The sequence below is a fragment of the Vigna radiata genome, chromosome 5, assembly GCF_000741045.1.
Source record: "Vigna radiata var. radiata cultivar VC1973A chromosome 5, Vradiata_ver6, whole genome shotgun sequence".
Taxonomy (NCBI): Eukaryota; Viridiplantae; Streptophyta; class Magnoliopsida; order Fabales; family Fabaceae; genus Vigna; species Vigna radiata.
In genome coordinates, this window is record NC_028355.1 from 17669460 (window position 1) to 17686138 (window position 16679).

At 35.6% G+C, this 16679-nt stretch overlaps 3 protein-coding genes across 4 annotated transcripts; 1 reads left to right on the top strand and 2 right to left on the bottom strand.

Moving 5' to 3' along the window:
• Positions 1–274: 274 nt before the first annotated feature.
• Positions 275–1180, bottom strand: LOC106760395 (fasciclin-like arabinogalactan protein 3). The gene has a single exon (XM_014643830.2). The coding sequence runs from the start codon at positions 1120–1122 to the stop codon at positions 430–432; it is 693 nt and encodes a 230-aa protein (XP_014499316.1). The 5' UTR covers positions 1123–1180; the 3' UTR covers positions 275–429.
• Positions 1181–7520: 6340 nt separating this feature from the next.
• On the bottom strand, positions 7521–9585 carry LOC106760396 (protein FAM32A-like). Of its 2 annotated transcripts, none has more exons than XM_014643831.2 (2): positions 9214–9437; positions 7521–7888 (listed from the first exon to the last, which is right to left on the bottom strand). In XM_014643831.2, the coding sequence occupies exons 1-2, from the start codon at positions 9344–9346 to the stop codon at positions 7653–7655; spliced, it is 369 nt and encodes a 122-aa protein (XP_014499317.1). In that variant the 5' UTR covers positions 9347–9437; the 3' UTR covers positions 7521–7652. The 2 variants fall into 2 exon arrangements, 1 of the variants encoding a protein (XP_014499317.1); XR_002667825.1 differs by lacking the exon at positions 7521–7888 and adding an exon at positions 8779–8834 and having other exon boundaries at positions 9214–9585.
• Positions 9586–10232: 647 nt separating this feature from the next.
• On the top strand, positions 10233–14286 carry LOC106761372 (cryptochrome DASH, chloroplastic/mitochondrial). The gene is made up of 13 exons (XM_014644922.2): positions 10233–10686; positions 10870–11009; positions 11099–11320; positions 11391–11516; positions 11608–11682; positions 11849–11965; positions 12059–12105; positions 12389–12465; positions 12627–12702; positions 12862–12931; positions 13087–13210; positions 13686–13735; positions 14064–14286. The coding sequence occupies exons 1-13, from the start codon at positions 10248–10250 to the stop codon at positions 14262–14264; spliced, it is 1764 nt and encodes a 587-aa protein (XP_014500408.1). The 5' UTR covers positions 10233–10247; the 3' UTR covers positions 14265–14286.
• Positions 14287–16679: the final 2393 nt, after the last annotated feature.

Genomic DNA, 16679 nt, shown 5'->3' on the forward strand with positions numbered 1-16679 from the left:
ATTTAACAAGTGTGTAATTCAACAAAAATTTCAGTCGGATACATTAAATTTCAATGAATTTTTACACTTTCAATTCAATTATTGTTTTCTTTTTCTAAGATTTTTTTAGAAAAATTTAGCATTTGCCACATTTAAAATAATTTACGTTTTCTATGGTTTACGGCGAAGGAGAATTAATTAAACAAACGCAATGATAATTTAAACAGCAAGAGCAAGAACAAGTGTAACAGAAGATACAAAGAGAGAACAAATAATGAACGATGCAGTTTCAATAGAATTATAACCTGAATTCCACGAACGCGAGCTACAAGAGTGATTTCGTTAACCAAAAACAAAAGATCCCTGTTGTATCTCGTGATCGGTGCTATACAACATCAATGCAATGGTTTTTCTGTTTAATAAAAAGATAAATTCCCGAAACGCCGTCGTTTACAGGGCAAGGATGAAAGCGGCGGAAGCTGAAGCGGCAGCGAGGAGCCCCATGCAGAGGCGTGAAGCGTCGCTGCTACCGGGAGCGGGAGCGAGAGCCGAAGGAGACGCTGCCATGCTACCTCCCGTGGTGGCAAGAGGAACCTTGACGTCGGAGGACAAATTCTCAATTCCAGGTACAAGGATGGGCTTGGTGACCTCAAGAGCGGAAAACTCTTCGGGTTGTTTGGCCACGGTTTGCACAAGGCCGACGGTGAAGACTGTGCCGGAAGGAGAGGCGGCGGATCCGAAGACAACCTCGCCTTCGTTGACGAGCTGGACGAGGACGTATCCCTGTTTGTCCTTGGCGAGGCCGGAGGATTGGAAGAGAGTCTCGATGGGAGTTTGGCTTCCAATGTTTTCCACCAGCTTCTTCTCGTCGTAGTAGCCGATAAGGACGTGCGTGCTGATGGTGGCCTTCAGAAATTCCGGTGACTTCCCGGCGAGGGAAGCCATGGCGTCGTTGCACAAGGGGAGAACGGTGACGGCTTTAAGGGCGTTTATTTTGTCAACCAGATTGGCCTCGGTTAGGGCTTTGTTGAACTGCTCATACTGAGGATTGTTGAGCGCCTCCAGCACATCCAAGGCTTGGATGCTTCTGCAGACGGCCAGAAGAAGAGCCACTGCCAGAAGAGAAGATTTTGCGAAACCCATTTTTCACTTCTGAGTTTTTTTTCTTCTCTTTTCTTCTTTGTCTTCTCTTTGTTATTAGATACCGAAGCCAAATCTGGTTGATGGAGAATGGCATCGTGAATGGTATATTTATAAGAATTCTGCGAGGCTTGTTTTCCGTTGAGTCAAAATTTCTGTTATGGGTTTTTCTTCTTTCCGTGGTGATGCATGGTTTGCGTGGAGAAACGCGCGGAGGTGGATGCTTATTTATAAACGCTAACAAAAACTTTCGACATGATTGGAAAATATTAATATCATAATTAAGATTATAAATAATGGTAATTTAGTAACACATATAAAGATATCAAATTGATAAGTTTACAACGTCCTCTGATAATTTTGTCGCATTAAATTTTTAAATTTTAAAACGACCCTCAACTTCAAGTTCATTGTTTCTCCTTCAATAATTTTCCATCTTTTGAATGATAAATTTATGTGAGTTTGAGTAAGTCGATTTAATGTTATCTTTTAAAAAAAAAAAATTCAACACTTTTTCTTATTCTAGCAAAAATTAATTAGATTACAAAATATTTTTTATTAAAACTATAAAATCCTTTTTCCAAGCATAGTTTAAAGTTTTGTGAAAGGAAATATTAATTTCGAGCTATTTAAAGATATATAAGAATATAGGTTTGCCTCACTTTGTTTTTCTTGAACAAACAAATATAGAAAATACTAGTTTCCCTCAACCAATTTCACTTAAAAAATCAAAATATAATAGTGTAGTTTACTTAAATTATGAAATTTAGAATTAGTAAAAAAAAAACTATTCACTAATGCAAAAACGCGGTTTAACGTCAGTTATTTTGAGCTTTTAACGTTTATTCATAAATCGACGTCTAAACCGGTGACGTCAACAGGACGTCGGACATCCTAACCACAGACGTCTATAATGACGTCAGTTAGTACCCATGAACGACGTCAATAAACGTCAGCACTGGTTTGAATGAACGTCTAAAGGCACTAATTAGACGTCGGACAAAGCGTTAACCGACGTCTAAAGGCACATATAGACGTCGAACATGACAAAGACCTACGTCTAAGAGCACATATAGACGTCGGTATTTGCATTAACCGACGTCTAATACAATGGTTGTGTTTTAGTGCAGTTTTGTTCCCGTCTTTTGATAGCCTAGTAGCACAATCTCCTTTTGCTAGTTTGCCCCAAAAAAAAAGCCTGTGTCTTTTGAATTTCTTATGGTCCCTTCAACCCAAAACCGAACCTGGGTGGTTGCTTAGTTCCATTTTTCATCTGCAAGAGGAAAAGAACACGGTGAAACGAAAACTAGACAACGATCCACGGTCGTTTTTGGGTTGAAACGATCAAAAGAAATTCAAAAGACGCCGCTATTTCCGGAGGCAGCTAGCAAAGGGAGAATGTGTTACTACGTTACCCCAAGAAAGGAACAAAACTGCACTAAAACACAACACAAAGAAAGCAAATTTTAATAAGTTGAACCAGAAGATATAATCGATGAAAGACTGACAAAGATTAACTGGTAACAATAAAAACCACGCACCTGAGATGCAATGCCGCAAGAGAGAAAAAGAGAGGAGGAAGACAATGACGTTATCAGAAAACAACAATGCAATGCCGCGAAGCAAGAAAAAGAAGAGGTGAAGCAAGAGAAAAAGGAGAAGAGGAAGACGCGATATCAGAAACTGAATGCCGCGAAGAGTCAGAGGTTTATTTAAAATGAAATGGGGCGTCGGTTGCAACGACAACCGACGTCTATAGTCACATAGACGTCAGTTACCTAACTAATATGACATTCAAGTTAACATTAATACTGACTTTTTGAATACCCATTTGATGTCGGGTTTCAGGGGATCCAACGTCTATTCGACATTTGGAAGCTGAACCGATTGACATTTGATTTCCTGTCAGAGAAGTTCACGTTGGTGCCTTTCTTAGCCAACGTCTAAGTCCCTCGAGTTTTGTGAACATAATCAATTACAAGCACATAGATGTCGCTTGCCATCATTACCGACGTTTACGTTGAAGAATTTTTTGTCTTCCCGCCTTCCAGACAGGCCTTAGACGTCGCCGTTTGACTAAGTGACGTCTAAGCGCCTGTGAATTAGGTGATCAGCATTAATTGCAACCCAGTAAATGTCGGACCTCATGAACACCGACGTCCATTGACTGTCTTATCACCTACCTTAGGCAATGAGACATTGGTTTGCAGTAGGTCCGACGTCTACAATGTCATAGACGTCGCCTTACCTTAATCTGACGTCTAGTTTACCAATCTATTTACGATAATGCCACCGTGCAGTCATAGACGTCGGTTTATCAGGAAATCAACGTCTACTGGGTGACTTTAAATAGCATTTTTGCACTAGTGGTTTTAATATGAAGTTAACAGATTTTTAATAAGAAAACCATTTACTAGAATACAACTGCAAATTTAACATAGTGAAGAGATGAGTATTGTCGGCATATTTGAATAATAGTATAATTTACTTAAATCAAATCAGTAATTAGTAACAATAAACAACTTTTCTACATACATTTGAAGGAAACAGAGTGTGATTTATTAAAATAAAACGACAATTAAGCATTATAAAACATGGAGGACCGAACAGTTGAGGTCGAGTGGCCGAATACATGTGAGGTCAAATGGCCGAGTACCTGAATACTTGAGGCTATGGAAGGCCGAAAAGTTGAGGTTGAGTGGCCGAATACCTGTGAGGCTGAATGGGCTAGTACTTGAGGCCAAATGGTTGAATACCTGCGAGTCTGAATGGCCGAGTGCTTTAAAGGCCGAATGGTTGAATACCTATGAGGCTGAATGACCAGATGCTTGAACACTTGAGGCCATGGAAGGCCGAACAATTGAGGCCGAGTGACCGAATACCTGTGAGGTCTAATTGTCGAGTGCCTGAATACTCGAGGCCATGGAAGGCGAACAGTTGAGGCCGAGAGGCCGAGTACCTGTGAGACCGAATGACCGAGTACCTGAATACTTGAGGCCATGGAAGGCCAAACAGTTGAGGCCGAGTGGCCGAATACCTGTGAGGCCGAATGACCTAATACCTGAGACCGAATGGCTGAATACCTAGGAAGCCGAATGGTCGAGCACCTGTGAGGCTGAATGGCCGAGTATCTATAAGGCCGAGAACCTGTGAAGCGAAGGATTGAATACTTGAGGCCGAATGGTTGAATACTTAGGAGGCCAAATGGTTGAAAAAAGTCGTTGAAGTGTTTTGACGTTGTTGGTGAGACTTTTACCAATGATTCATCAGTCAGAGGAGATGATTTTATATGCTGTAAATTCGTAGAAACTTGTCTGACATTGATGGTTTCTCCTATCAGGATCAATATGTAGGGATGTGGTTGACAGGATGATGTTGAGAATGCATCCTTGTCTGGTTCCTTGCGGTTTTAGTGGGATGCCCCATGGCCCCGCGGTAGGCCCCATGTATGGTATATAATAGGGATTGAAAGGTTAGTATACAAGACCGTTCGATATATCTACGGTAGCAGCGCTAGTCAAATCACGTCAAATAGTTTTTATCAATGATGGACCGAAATTGGGCCAGGGTCTAAAGCTATCGGGTCAATAGTCCAACAGGCGATAAAATAATCAAAGATATCTAATTAAAGATTTGATTAAAGATATTGATTGGCGGTTTATAAGCAACCAACCGGATTTTAAGGTAAGTATGTTTATATTTTATTAGGCCTGTGTTAATTTAGGGTCCATGGGATGACTTATAAATACAAGGTCAGTATATAATAGGGACTGAAAGATTAGTATACAAGACCGTTTGGTCTATCTACAGTAGCAGTGCTAGTCAAATCAAGTCAAATGATTTTTATCAATGATGGACCGAAATTGGGCCAAGGTCTAAAGATATTGGGCCAATAGTCCAACAGACGATAAAATAATCAAAGATATATGATTAAAGATATTGATTGACGGTTTATAAGCAACCAACCGTATTTCAAGGTAAGTTTGTTTATATTTTATTGGGCTTGTGTTAATGTAGGGTCCATGGGATGACTTATAAATACAAGGTCATGGCCACCAGCCAGGTACGTCCCATTCATGTTCTACTCACATTCAACTCATACTCCCAAATACTCAATAGTAATAATCATTCACTAAATATTAAATCGACTCTTTAATCACACGCCTAACTTGAGGGCCAGAGTGCCTTTTGTAGGTACCCTCCCCCTTTGCCAAGAAAGCGAACGAGCGGTCAAGATTGAAGTCCACCGAGCAACCACGACTGAAGGCAACTCAACGGTCCAGACTAGAAGTAAACATGTGGAGCGCAAAACTCAAGCATCGAAGTCACGTTAGAAAGGTGATAACGATTGAAAAACAGTTATTCTCATATGTCACTTTAGACCAAATTACACCCTTTAAGACTTAGAATGAACTTAGAATCAAGTAAAACCCAATAAATGAGTCAGTTGAGAGTCAAAAGTTGTTTTTAGCGATATTATGCTTGTTTTGCATTGTTTTGTAGCGATTTTGATGAAAGTGAAGATTGGGGTTGAAGATGAAGGTCTTAGACTCAAGACAAAGGAAGAAAACTGAAGAAAAGAAGAGTCTAGGAACAGCCCAGCGGCAAAATTCATAGCTGGGCGGTCCAATGCGAGGAGGTGGCACCAGATGTGAACGCTGGGCGGATTTGCGATTAGAGGCAAACTGCTGGGTGGTGGACCCTTGGCGCCAGGTGGTGGCGCGATTATGGGCAAACCGCCGGGCGGCATAAGTGTGACGCCGGGCAGTTGTCTGCTGCGCTTGGGTCTGTTTTCTATGACGCTCCTCAGCTATAAATAGCCCTGTTATGATTTCATTCTCATTCTTTTGACAGAAGAGGGCAGTCAAACCTAATTTTCACTCCTTGGAGAAGATCTCTTGGATGCTTAGGCTCCTTTTCATCCTATCTAGGGTTTGCTCTTCCATTCTTCCATTATTTTCATCTAAGTTCACCATGACAATGGTGAACTAAACCCTTTTGTTGTTGGGGGAAACAATGTAATTTTTTGAAACTCTCTTTTATTGAAACTCTTGTTTATTTATATGATTGTCATATGCTTTGATTATCAATTGTTGGGTTCTCATTTGCGCTTAAAGCTTTTATCGTTTAACTCATTCAATAATTGTTGTTTGTCTCTATTGATACGGGAACGTACAGTACTGTCATGAACTGGTGAGAAATTCCTTGATTAATGAAATACCACCTAGGGATAGGGAGGTAGGACGATCAATTGTTTTTGCTTTTGTTCGGTAATGCGTTGCTAGTTGCTAGGGGAGGCTAGGGATAGCAAACCGGTAATTAGTAATAGTCTCTTTTCGCCGAGGGATCGGGTTAAGGGTAGAACAAAAAAGTTTGCATAACAATTAGATAATCAAGCACTTTAAACAAGAGGAGTAGATAAAAGGGAGCAGATAAGATGAAATTGTCAACCCCAACAACTCCATTAATCCATAGCCTTTTTCTTGTCAACTAAATCAAACGCATTGCATGTTTATTTTGTGTTTTTGCATCCACAACAATTAATTTTTCTCTACAAGTCTTACGATCTCAGTTCACACGAACGATAAGGCCTTTCGAGTCTCTTGGGAAGAACGATATTGGGCATTACCGATTATATTACTTGAACGATCTGATACACTTGCCAGTGAGTCAACAAAAGGTTAGTATCTCAGTCCCATAAAATCCCTACCAAAACATGGCCAAAATGTTTCGATATGGATTTGTAGGACCGAGAGACTGACCTTTATGATGTGTCTTCCTTGCTTCCGAACACTTGGATCGCCTGAGCCACTCGCCTTCCTTCCATCTATGACCGCTTGACTGCCTTCAATCTTGGTTGCTAGGTGGATTTTAGTCTTGACCGCTCAGTTGCCTTCTTGACAAAGGGAGAAAGTACCTGCAAAAAACACTCTGACGCTCAAGTTAGGTGTGTAATTGAAGAGCACGTGAAAGGAACATACCTGGCTAGTGGTCCTGATTTTGTATTTATAAGTCATCCCATGATCCTAAATTGACAGAGACCCAATATAATATAAACAAGCTTACCTTAAAATTAGATCGGTTACTTATAAACCACCAATCAATATCTTTAATTAGATATCTTTAATTAGTGTTGTTATAAACAAGCTTATCTTAAAATCTGGTTAATTGCTTATAATCCACCAATCAATATCTTTAATCAGATATCTTTAATTATTTTATCGTCTTAGACACTGACTCAATTTCGGTCTATCATTAATAAAAGCCATTTGACCTGATTTAAACCAAACGATCTTGTATGCTAACCGTTCGATCCTTATTATATACCATACAACTATAATGTTTTATAATATTTTGTGTTAATTTCTATTTAGATGGAATACGACTAAAATTAAAAATACTTTAACAAAATAGAAAACTTATTATATTTTCTTGGCACAGTCATTCTTAGTTTCATAAATTCGAGAAGGTTAATCAATTATAACATTACAAAACATTTAGTAGAATGAAGATTAAAACGAAGACGGTTTTCCTTAACCAGGTCCTACTTTGGGAATATCATAATGCTCACTGAGGTTGGCCAGATATCGGTTGAACTCATGAATTCTATCCCTATGAGACTTGCTCGCCATTTTTGACAGTCTTTGAAGCTCAAGTTTCTGTGTCTGATGGAGAAATCGCCGTTCAGCTGGAGTAAGATGATCATCATATGATACACTCTCTGTGCTGTCTTCACGGTGATCCATTGACATGTTTCCACCTAACATATCTAAAATGAAAAGAAAATAAATTGTAAAAGAGTTCATGTCAAACACTTAAACATGCTAAGACTAATTCAGCATCACGATGAAATCAGCTCAATCCTTTTCTTTTAAAGTACTATTTGCTTAATCTATAATCACGAATCCATTCATATGTACAACATACAAAAATTTGCTGCATGACAGTTTAAAGAAATCCAGAGAAGCTTGGAAGGAATCAGGCATTCCTCAATTCAAAACTTTATGTAAGTGGCAGAACAATCAGACCGTGATCCAATAGATCGCATGCACAAAGGAACTGGCAGAAAAATTGAAACTGATACGATGAGGCCACTTATTTTAAGGTGAGCACAGGCCAAACTTGAATCCTGAATAGTAATCCATAGCAATATTTTGCCCTCTATAAGAGATTGAAAGTTGAATGATTAAGGAATTTCTTTACATATTAACACCCTTGCAGTAATTAGAGGAACCATTCTTGAGTAGGGTACTACTACTAACTACTACAATTTGAAAAGTGATACAGAACAGCTGCAAAGGTAAAAGAACATCCAATTCTAAAGCTGTCAACAAGTGAACTTAAGATTACCTCAAACTCACAAAACCGATAAACCTAGGAATAATATACCCAATAAACAATAAATATCATTAAAATAATTCATAAACTTATACCTAACTCAGGTTTACAAAGAAGAGGTTTTCCATCTATTTATATATTTAAATTGGTCTATTTTTATTTTTATTGGATGTGTCACTTCGAACAAAACTGAACTGCTAATTCAAAAATAATGGAAATTTTTGACTCCACATAAGCAAAGAAGCTGAAAATTTCTATCAACTTAGTAAAAAGATTAAAGCATGAGCAATATAAACCTAAAGAAAAGATTAAAATTTTGACCATATTTCAATGTTTCTTTGCCCTTTGAGATCTTTAGCAGTCTGCATCACTCCATCCTGAGACAAGAACACATTTTCAATAACCAAATATACTGAACAGAGAAGTCAACATTTGATCAAATAAGACAGCAATATCAAGTGACTTGCAAAAACAGATATTTTGAAGCCACAATGCAATAATGTTTCTCACACATCATCCAATATATCATTAACACCATTAGATGCAGCTACCTTAGCTGATGCCAGTATCAACAGGTCTTACGAATGACGAGCAAGAACCCCAACAACTATTTCTTCACCATGAGAATATATTTTCATCTAAGAGTGTGTTTGCGAAAACTTTTTTTTTTTTTGGCAAAAAGAAACTTGATGCTAAGATAATGATAATTGAACAGTTTTATCATGCCCAAAAGAAAGGGAAGAACATTAAGCTCACCAGAACTAGTTTGGGATAAATTATGGTATCTCTTGTCTCGTTTCTTCTTCTTTTTAATCACAAAATCTTTTACATCCAACGCTTTTCCCTTCAGCTTCAATTTCCCACCCACGACGCTGTCGTACACCGACATCTAGCTTTTCAGAATCTTCCTTTTACAATTAGAAGTCAACGAACATTACGGATTGAATGCAACAAGTAGAAATACGTGATCAAGAAAGTTGTTACCGGTATAAATAATTGAATGAAAAAGCAACCTTGGCGAATTTTCTGGAAACAAGTCGAACGTTCCACCTTTTTGTTTGGGCTAGTTCAAATAGCCCGACCCTGTTTGATTTCATATTTTATTTTCTGCACCCCATAACTTCTTAGCACACCCCAAAAAAAACTATTTTACCTTACTTTCAAAATATATGTTCCGGAAGTTTATCAGAATTTTTAGAACAAGGTTTCCAGAATAAAATTTTCAGAACATAATTTTTAAAATTAAAAATATATTTTGAAATGAACTTTTCAGAATATATATAATACTTTTTAAAATGAAATTTTCAGAATATAAAATGTGATTTTGGGAAAAACTTTCCGAAATATATAAAATATGTTATGGAAATATTTTTTTGGAATGATTGTTTTTCTTATCCTCCGCAGCCTTTTTTTTCTCTCTACAACGACAGTCGTGTGATGTAATGGTGGAAGACGTTTGAGCCTTTTATTACTATAGGGTGCAGTAATTGTGGAGGTGCGGAGAGCAATAGCCTCTGGTTTCTGTAATACTCCTTTTCTTTTCACTCTTGAGGTTTTCTTCTTGCACCCCATTAATACTATATGCACTCCTATACTTCAGCAGGTGCAGGAAGAAAAAACCTTCAGTCGAACCTTCCATTCTTCTCACTCATCCAAGAAGAACCAGTTGAAGTCAGTAGATCCATAGGCTAACAACTGGCCACGTCACACCAAACCCGAGATGCCACGTGTCACACTTTCAACTGCTTGATTAGTCCCACCTTCAGCAAAAAGCGCAACTAACGTCGTACATGGCCATTCTCCACTGCACTCCACTTCCGTTTCTTTCCCTCAGAACCACTCTCTATTCCGCTAAGACCACGTTAACCTTAACACTCACAAACCCAACAACAACAAAAACAAGAAACCCGTTGTTCCTGGCGATGAACACGCTCGCGAAATCCAAAACCGTGTCGTCTTCAGGCTCTTCTTCGTCAACGTACGAGGTGCCTGAGCTAGATGCTAACGACATGGACCGCGTTGCGGAGAACGCTTTTCGAAGGTACACGTGGAACACCAAGAGGAGTGGCAAAGGAACGGCCATTGTATGGTTCAGGAATGATCTCAGAGTTTTGGATAACGAAGCTCTCTACAAGGCATGGCTTTCCTCCGAAACCGTTTTACCTGTCTACTGCGTTGACCCTCGACTCTTTGCCACTACTTATCATTTCGGCTTTCCCAAAACCGGTGGTATAGTCATATAACTCGTATTCAAATTCATCTGCACCATTTCTTCTACAGCAAATTTGGATGCAGTTCTTTTAGTACAAAGTGAAATGCAATATCTCATGTGTTTTTGGTTTTTCCTTTTTCTAATTTCTACATGAAAAGAAAGTATGTAAGCATCGCATCACTCACGTAACTTTTGTGCAGCATTGAGAGCGCAATTTCTCATTGAATGTGTGGTGGACTTGAGGAAGAATTTGATGAAAAAAGGGCTTAATTTGCTTGTACAACATGGGAAGCCTGAGGAGATTCTTCCTTCTCTTGCCAAAGCATTTCAAGCTCACACAGTAAGTCTTTGAATTTCAAGCCTAATTTCGAATTGATGGAATTTCATGGTTTAAGCTATACGGCTCATTGATGAATATGAAGCTGTCAGGTGTATGCACAGAAAGAAACGTGCAGTGAGGAGCTGAATGTTGAGCGGTTAGTCATGGAAGGTCTTAAACAAGTTGCGACATCATCAGGAGAATCGAGTGGTGTCACAGTTTCAAACAACATCCTTAAATTGCAATTAGTTTGGGGTACCACCATGTACCATCTTGATGACCTCCCTTTTGATGCCACTTCTTTGCCAGATATGTATACTCAATTTCGCAAGGCACGATATTCTGAATCTGGGTTTCTTTTCACTGCTACAAATGCTTACTAATGGAATTCGAAATTTGCAGATTATTGAAGCGAAATGTACCATACGCTCATGCATCAAACTACCACCATCTCTTGGACCACCTCCCTTGATTGAGGATTGGGGATGCCTTCCTTCATTAGAACAGCTTGGACTTTGCTCACAGAATGTAGGTTTTTCCATATCTATTGGTAGACACCTTTCAAGAATGATGAGATAATGAACTTTATCATTCCTTTACTTTCATCCTCAAAATTTAGGTTATCAAGGGAATGAAGTTTGTGGGGGGTGAAACTGCAGGATTGAGCAGAGTATATGAATACTTCTGGAAGAAGGTTGGTTATCTCAAATTGACAATTTAGATCCAAATTAGGCAACTATGTCACTGTTGTTGCTGTATATAGCTGTTCTGTAAAACGTGACCTTAAATATGATGTTGGAGACACTAATTCCAGCCCTTGTTTGGTTATGTAATGCGTTCTTAAGATTGTTCATATGTAGGATTTGCTGAAGGTGTATAAAGAGACCAGGAATGGGATGTTAGGGCCTGATTATTCTACCAAATTCTCACCATGGCTTGCCTCAGGAAGTTTATCTCCTCGTTTCATATATGAAGAGGTTAAAGCTTGCAATGATCTCTGTTTTGTGCATTGTATAACAGCTAAGAAATGAGAATGTATGAGTTAACAAACTTCAGTCTGTTCTTTATAGGTAAAGAGATATGAAAACGAAAGACTAGCAAATAGTTCTACCTACTGGTAAGTAGAAACATTGCATCTTTCTTATTAATGTATATCTATGTCATATTTCAAAAAAGAATTCATTCTCCTACTGTCAGTTTGTTATTCATCCCTTAAATCTAACTTTTCTGATTAATTGGAGTGTGTGAAGTTACTTTAACTGCATCAGAGAAGTTCTGTTTTCTTTTTCTCCCTTTCACTTATCATTCTATTTGTTTATGAAAAAACGAACTCGTTGACAGATTTGACTTCCTCCCTCTTCTCAATTTGTTTTCTGTTGGAACTATCTTTACTTTTGCAGGGTTTTGTTTGAGTTGATATGGAGGGATTACTTTAGGTTTCTGTCAGTGAAATATGGGAATTCGCTTTTCCATCTAGGTATTGATAGGTTGAGAAATTTCATGTCTCTGGTGTTTACAGAGTTATGCTTTTAAATTCTTCTGGTTTTGATGTGCAAGTGAGAAAAAAACATCTTCCTATAACACTGTCTTTAAAAAGTTTGTTCAGATTACTTAGGTAAAATCTGTCTTTCTTTTCAGGTGGCCCTAGGAAAGTTCATCGCAACTGGAGCCAAGACAAGAATTTGTTTGAATCCTGGAGAGATGGTTGTACCGGGTACAATTTCTATCCGAGATTCAGAGTGTTGCTGAATCTGTTTTGATACAACTACTGTCGCTTGATTCTGTTCTATGTTTCTTGTCTTAAAACATCATATTAAATGTTGTCCCTGTTGTCTTATAATCTTCTACCTATTCTTTTGGCATAAACATGTAGGTATCCTCTCATAGATGCCAACATGAAAGAACTATCGACTACAGGGTTTATGTCTAATCGAGGACGACAGGTATCAACCCGAGCCCATTATTGTGTTTGTAAAGTATAATAAATTCTAGAAATTTATTCAATACTGATTTTTGGACCAAATTATATGATACTATTATTATATTTCACTCATCAAATTTTATAACTGAAGCTGAAACTTGATTACTTTCTTGACAGATTGTATGTTCCTTTCTTGTTCGTGATATGGGCATAGATTGGCGCATGGGAGCAGAATGGTTTGAGACGTGCCTTTTGGATTATGATCCATGTTCTAATTATGGAAACTGGACTTACGGATCAGGTAAGTGGGGTGCGGGAAGAAAAACATGAAATAGGGTGCATAAAGAAGTAGCCCGTTTTCTAACATGAGCATGTTCATGATGTACAGTGAATATTATTTTCCTAGTTTGAGATTTGGTTGTTTGTTTCATGTCTATATTAGTCTTCTGCTTATAATTTTTGAACAACAAATATTACAACCTATATTTTATTCTTTCAAATATTCAAAGTTATCAATAGAATACAAAAACTTACTTTGCATCTTGAATTACATGGAAAAGACTATTCATTCCAAACAAGTTTATGTAAAATTTTGGAAAAACAACAAAAATTACTGTTTTTATTTGTAAAAAATTGAAATATGGTATAAAAAATTAATCAACCAATTTAATATTTGATAGTCACAAATTCACTAAATTGAAAATTCATTAAATTGAAGAATAATTTTTAATTATTCAATTTATTAGATGTTGAATTTTGATGATTTTTTTTTTCAGGAGTTGGGAATGATCCCAGAGAAGATCGGTATTTCAGCATCCCGAAACAAGTAAGTTTCAATGTTTAGTGATACTTACTTTTAAAACTTAAAACAAGGATTTTATCTGTTTAGACCTTCATGTTAGATAAAGGTTTAACTAAAAAATGGATTGGAAAATAAAATGACGTTTAAACGTGATATTTTAACAATTTTTTGACAACAACATACGTGTCATTATTTTATTGATCTGTTTAAATTTATTCTAAAAAAAATATTTGAAACAGACTAATCATAAATTACCAAACGTTGTTAAAAAGTTATTAAAAAAAAGTTGTTAAAAAGACGTTTTTCTTAAATGAGTGAACTGATATGGTACTGTCCTAAAAATTTATGTCAGGCACAAACATATGACCCTGAAGGTGAGTATGTTGCATACTGGTTGCCACAATTGCAAAAAATCCAAAAGGAGAAAAGGAACTTCCCTGGAAATATGTACATTCCTCAAATTGTGCCTCTCAAGTTTGGAACAATTAGTGGTGCAAGAAGATTCAACCATAAAGGAAATGAAAGAAAATGGAACTTTCAAAAGAAATCATAGCTATCATCTTTCTTAAAATTTATATACATCAAAATTTTATATATATATATATATATATATATATATATATTAGAGCTTTATGCTTTGTAACTTAAATTATGCTTTCTTTTTCCTCTCAATAAGAATAAAAAAGAAGCTGTTTTAGTTTAAATTTCAATACTTGTTGTAATGTAATACACATGAACTTATGCCATGAAGTGAGATAACATCTGTATTTTTTACCATGAAATTTTCTCCACAACATTGCATATGAACATATATGTGCTACTGTTTATTAATTTAAATTATAATAAATTTATGTTATCTATTTTAATATTTGAATTATGAAAATTGTAATTATGTGTTCTTTGAGTTAAAAATTAAAGAGAAAAACATCATGAAATATATTCACTTAAAACAAATTCCATGAATTTTTAAATCTAAATTAAAATGTTATAAATTTAAATTATATATATATATATATATATATATATATATATATATATTGATTTTATTAATTAATTTGAATCATAGTAAAGAATAAGTTGTATTATTGTATAATCAATCAAAAGCATTGCATGACTATATATATGTGACAGATTTAAAGAGTTTGTGATAATAACTCATCCTTACATTTTGAATAGATTAGAGAGAATGTATGATTGATGTTGTTTGAAAGATCAAAACAATCTAACTTTTCATTTAAATTAAAGTTACATGTTTCATGCAATATTCATCCTTGCATCACAAGAGAGTGAAAATTCCTACACTTAGATTAAAAATAACACTAACATTAATCATAATAACAATAATAATAATAATAATCATAATAATTGATAATGATATTGGTAATAATACTAATACTAGTAATAATGATATTGGTAATAATACTAATACTAGTAATAATAACGATAATACCAACTACATTTTATTTTATATTAATTTTAACCAGATAAAATAATATTTATAGATTTTATCTACTAATATATTTTATTTTATCTATCATATTTATTAAATTATGCACAAACTTTTTTTTCAAATCTTTTTATTTTCTTAAATAGTTTCTTATATCAAAAACTAATTGATGAGTTAAAAAATGAATTTGAACACAATGCAAATTCTTCCTTATCCATATAGTTGAGACGTGCATGTCTACATTGTTTAAATCTCTTATGAAAAATGTTTAATATAAATATTTCAAACGTAATTCATATTATATGTTTATATGCCAAAAGAATAAAACTAACATAGTGGGTAAGATTAAATTATAAATTTCAGTATGTTATATAAAATTCGGATTAAAACCTTACATCAAGCTTATTTTTGTAGACATATTTCTCTTAGTTTTGAGTTTTATTTCTTGAATCTATTTATTTTAGGAGTTATAAAACTATAAACAATTTACCTCTTATTTGACAAACTTCGCTGACAAATATTTAAATTCTAAATAAAATTTATATTTTAGCATTTTTAATTAAGTCTTATTTTTAAAAAGAAAATATAATTGCTTTGTATGGCAGTGGGACTCGAATTTTATCAGGGTTCAATTAAAAAAAAATAGTTTGTATGATTTGATGATAAAATCACCTAAAATACTTATTTTTAGATTATGAATTGCGAACACATCAATTATTAATGAATAATAAATATGTTTTTTTATAAAAGGATATCTATTTTTCCAAAAATAGAAAGGAGAAATGTACTGGAAATAATATTGAAAACAATATAAATTATGTAAAGACCATGAAAAGAGTAGTATTGAGGATGGACACGTGTCGACCGATAATAGGATTGAGCTGATTTAAGGAAATAATTTTTATAAAACATTCAACTTAAGTTTCAGCTATTATTTGAGCTTAAATTTCATCATTCTTTCAAGTTCTATCATTTTTTCCTCTATCCTCTTTTTTTAATCTCTTTTCATTGAACTGTTTAATTTTCAATTAGGTGGTATCTAGACATTCGCAACAAAGAGGGCTTTGTTTCTCATTGATTATATCTTCGATACGAGCTGGTAAGTAGTTTCTCCTAAATTCTCCGCATGTTTTAAGGTCTAGTTTGTGCGATTCTCCTAGTTGCATGTGTAAGGTGTGTTTCCTCTTAAATTCTTTGTCTCATTCCAGTCCTAAAAAGTTGTTCTTCGTCACCAAATGGTGGTATGTAGGTTCTGTTGAGTCTCGTGCTGTGTAAGGTATTGTAAAGTGACTCCGTGAGCTAGGCAATTTGTCCTTGAGGTAAGGGAAGCTGAGTTTTTAGTTTTTGTATAGTGAATTAGAGTTACATGATTTATAGTTATGTTTGAAAGTGTGAAACAATGAGCATGTGAATCTGTTTGATGTCCTGTAAGTGTATGAGAACGAGAGAAAAGAGAATTCCAGAGAGAAACAGAGAAAACCAAATGTAATTGATTGAAAGTGGTAAGTCAGTGTTTACAAC

Coding starts and splice junctions, on each gene's coding strand:
- LOC106760395 (XM_014643830.2), bottom strand. CDS start 1,122: ATGGGTTTCGCAAAATCTTCTCTTCTGGCAGTGGCTCTTCTTCTGGCC.
- LOC106760396 (XM_014643831.2), bottom strand. CDS start 9,346: ATGTCGGTGTACGACAGCGTCGTGGGTGGGAAATTGAAGCTGAAGGGA. Junction 7,889..9,213: donor TTTATCCCAAACTAGTTCTG/GTGAGCTTAATG, acceptor TTTTCATTTTAG/ATATGTTAGGTGGAAACATG.
- LOC106761372 (XM_014644922.2), top strand. CDS start 10,248: ATGGCCATTCTCCACTGCACTCCACTTCCGTTTCTTTCCCTCAGAACC. Junction 12,106..12,388: donor GCAAATAGTTCTACCTACTG/GTAAGTAGAAAC, acceptor TTACTTTTGCAG/GGTTTTGTTTGAGTTGATAT. Junction 12,703..12,861: donor TGGAGAGATGGTTGTACCGG/GTACAATTTCTA, acceptor ATAAACATGTAG/GTATCCTCTCATAGATGCCA.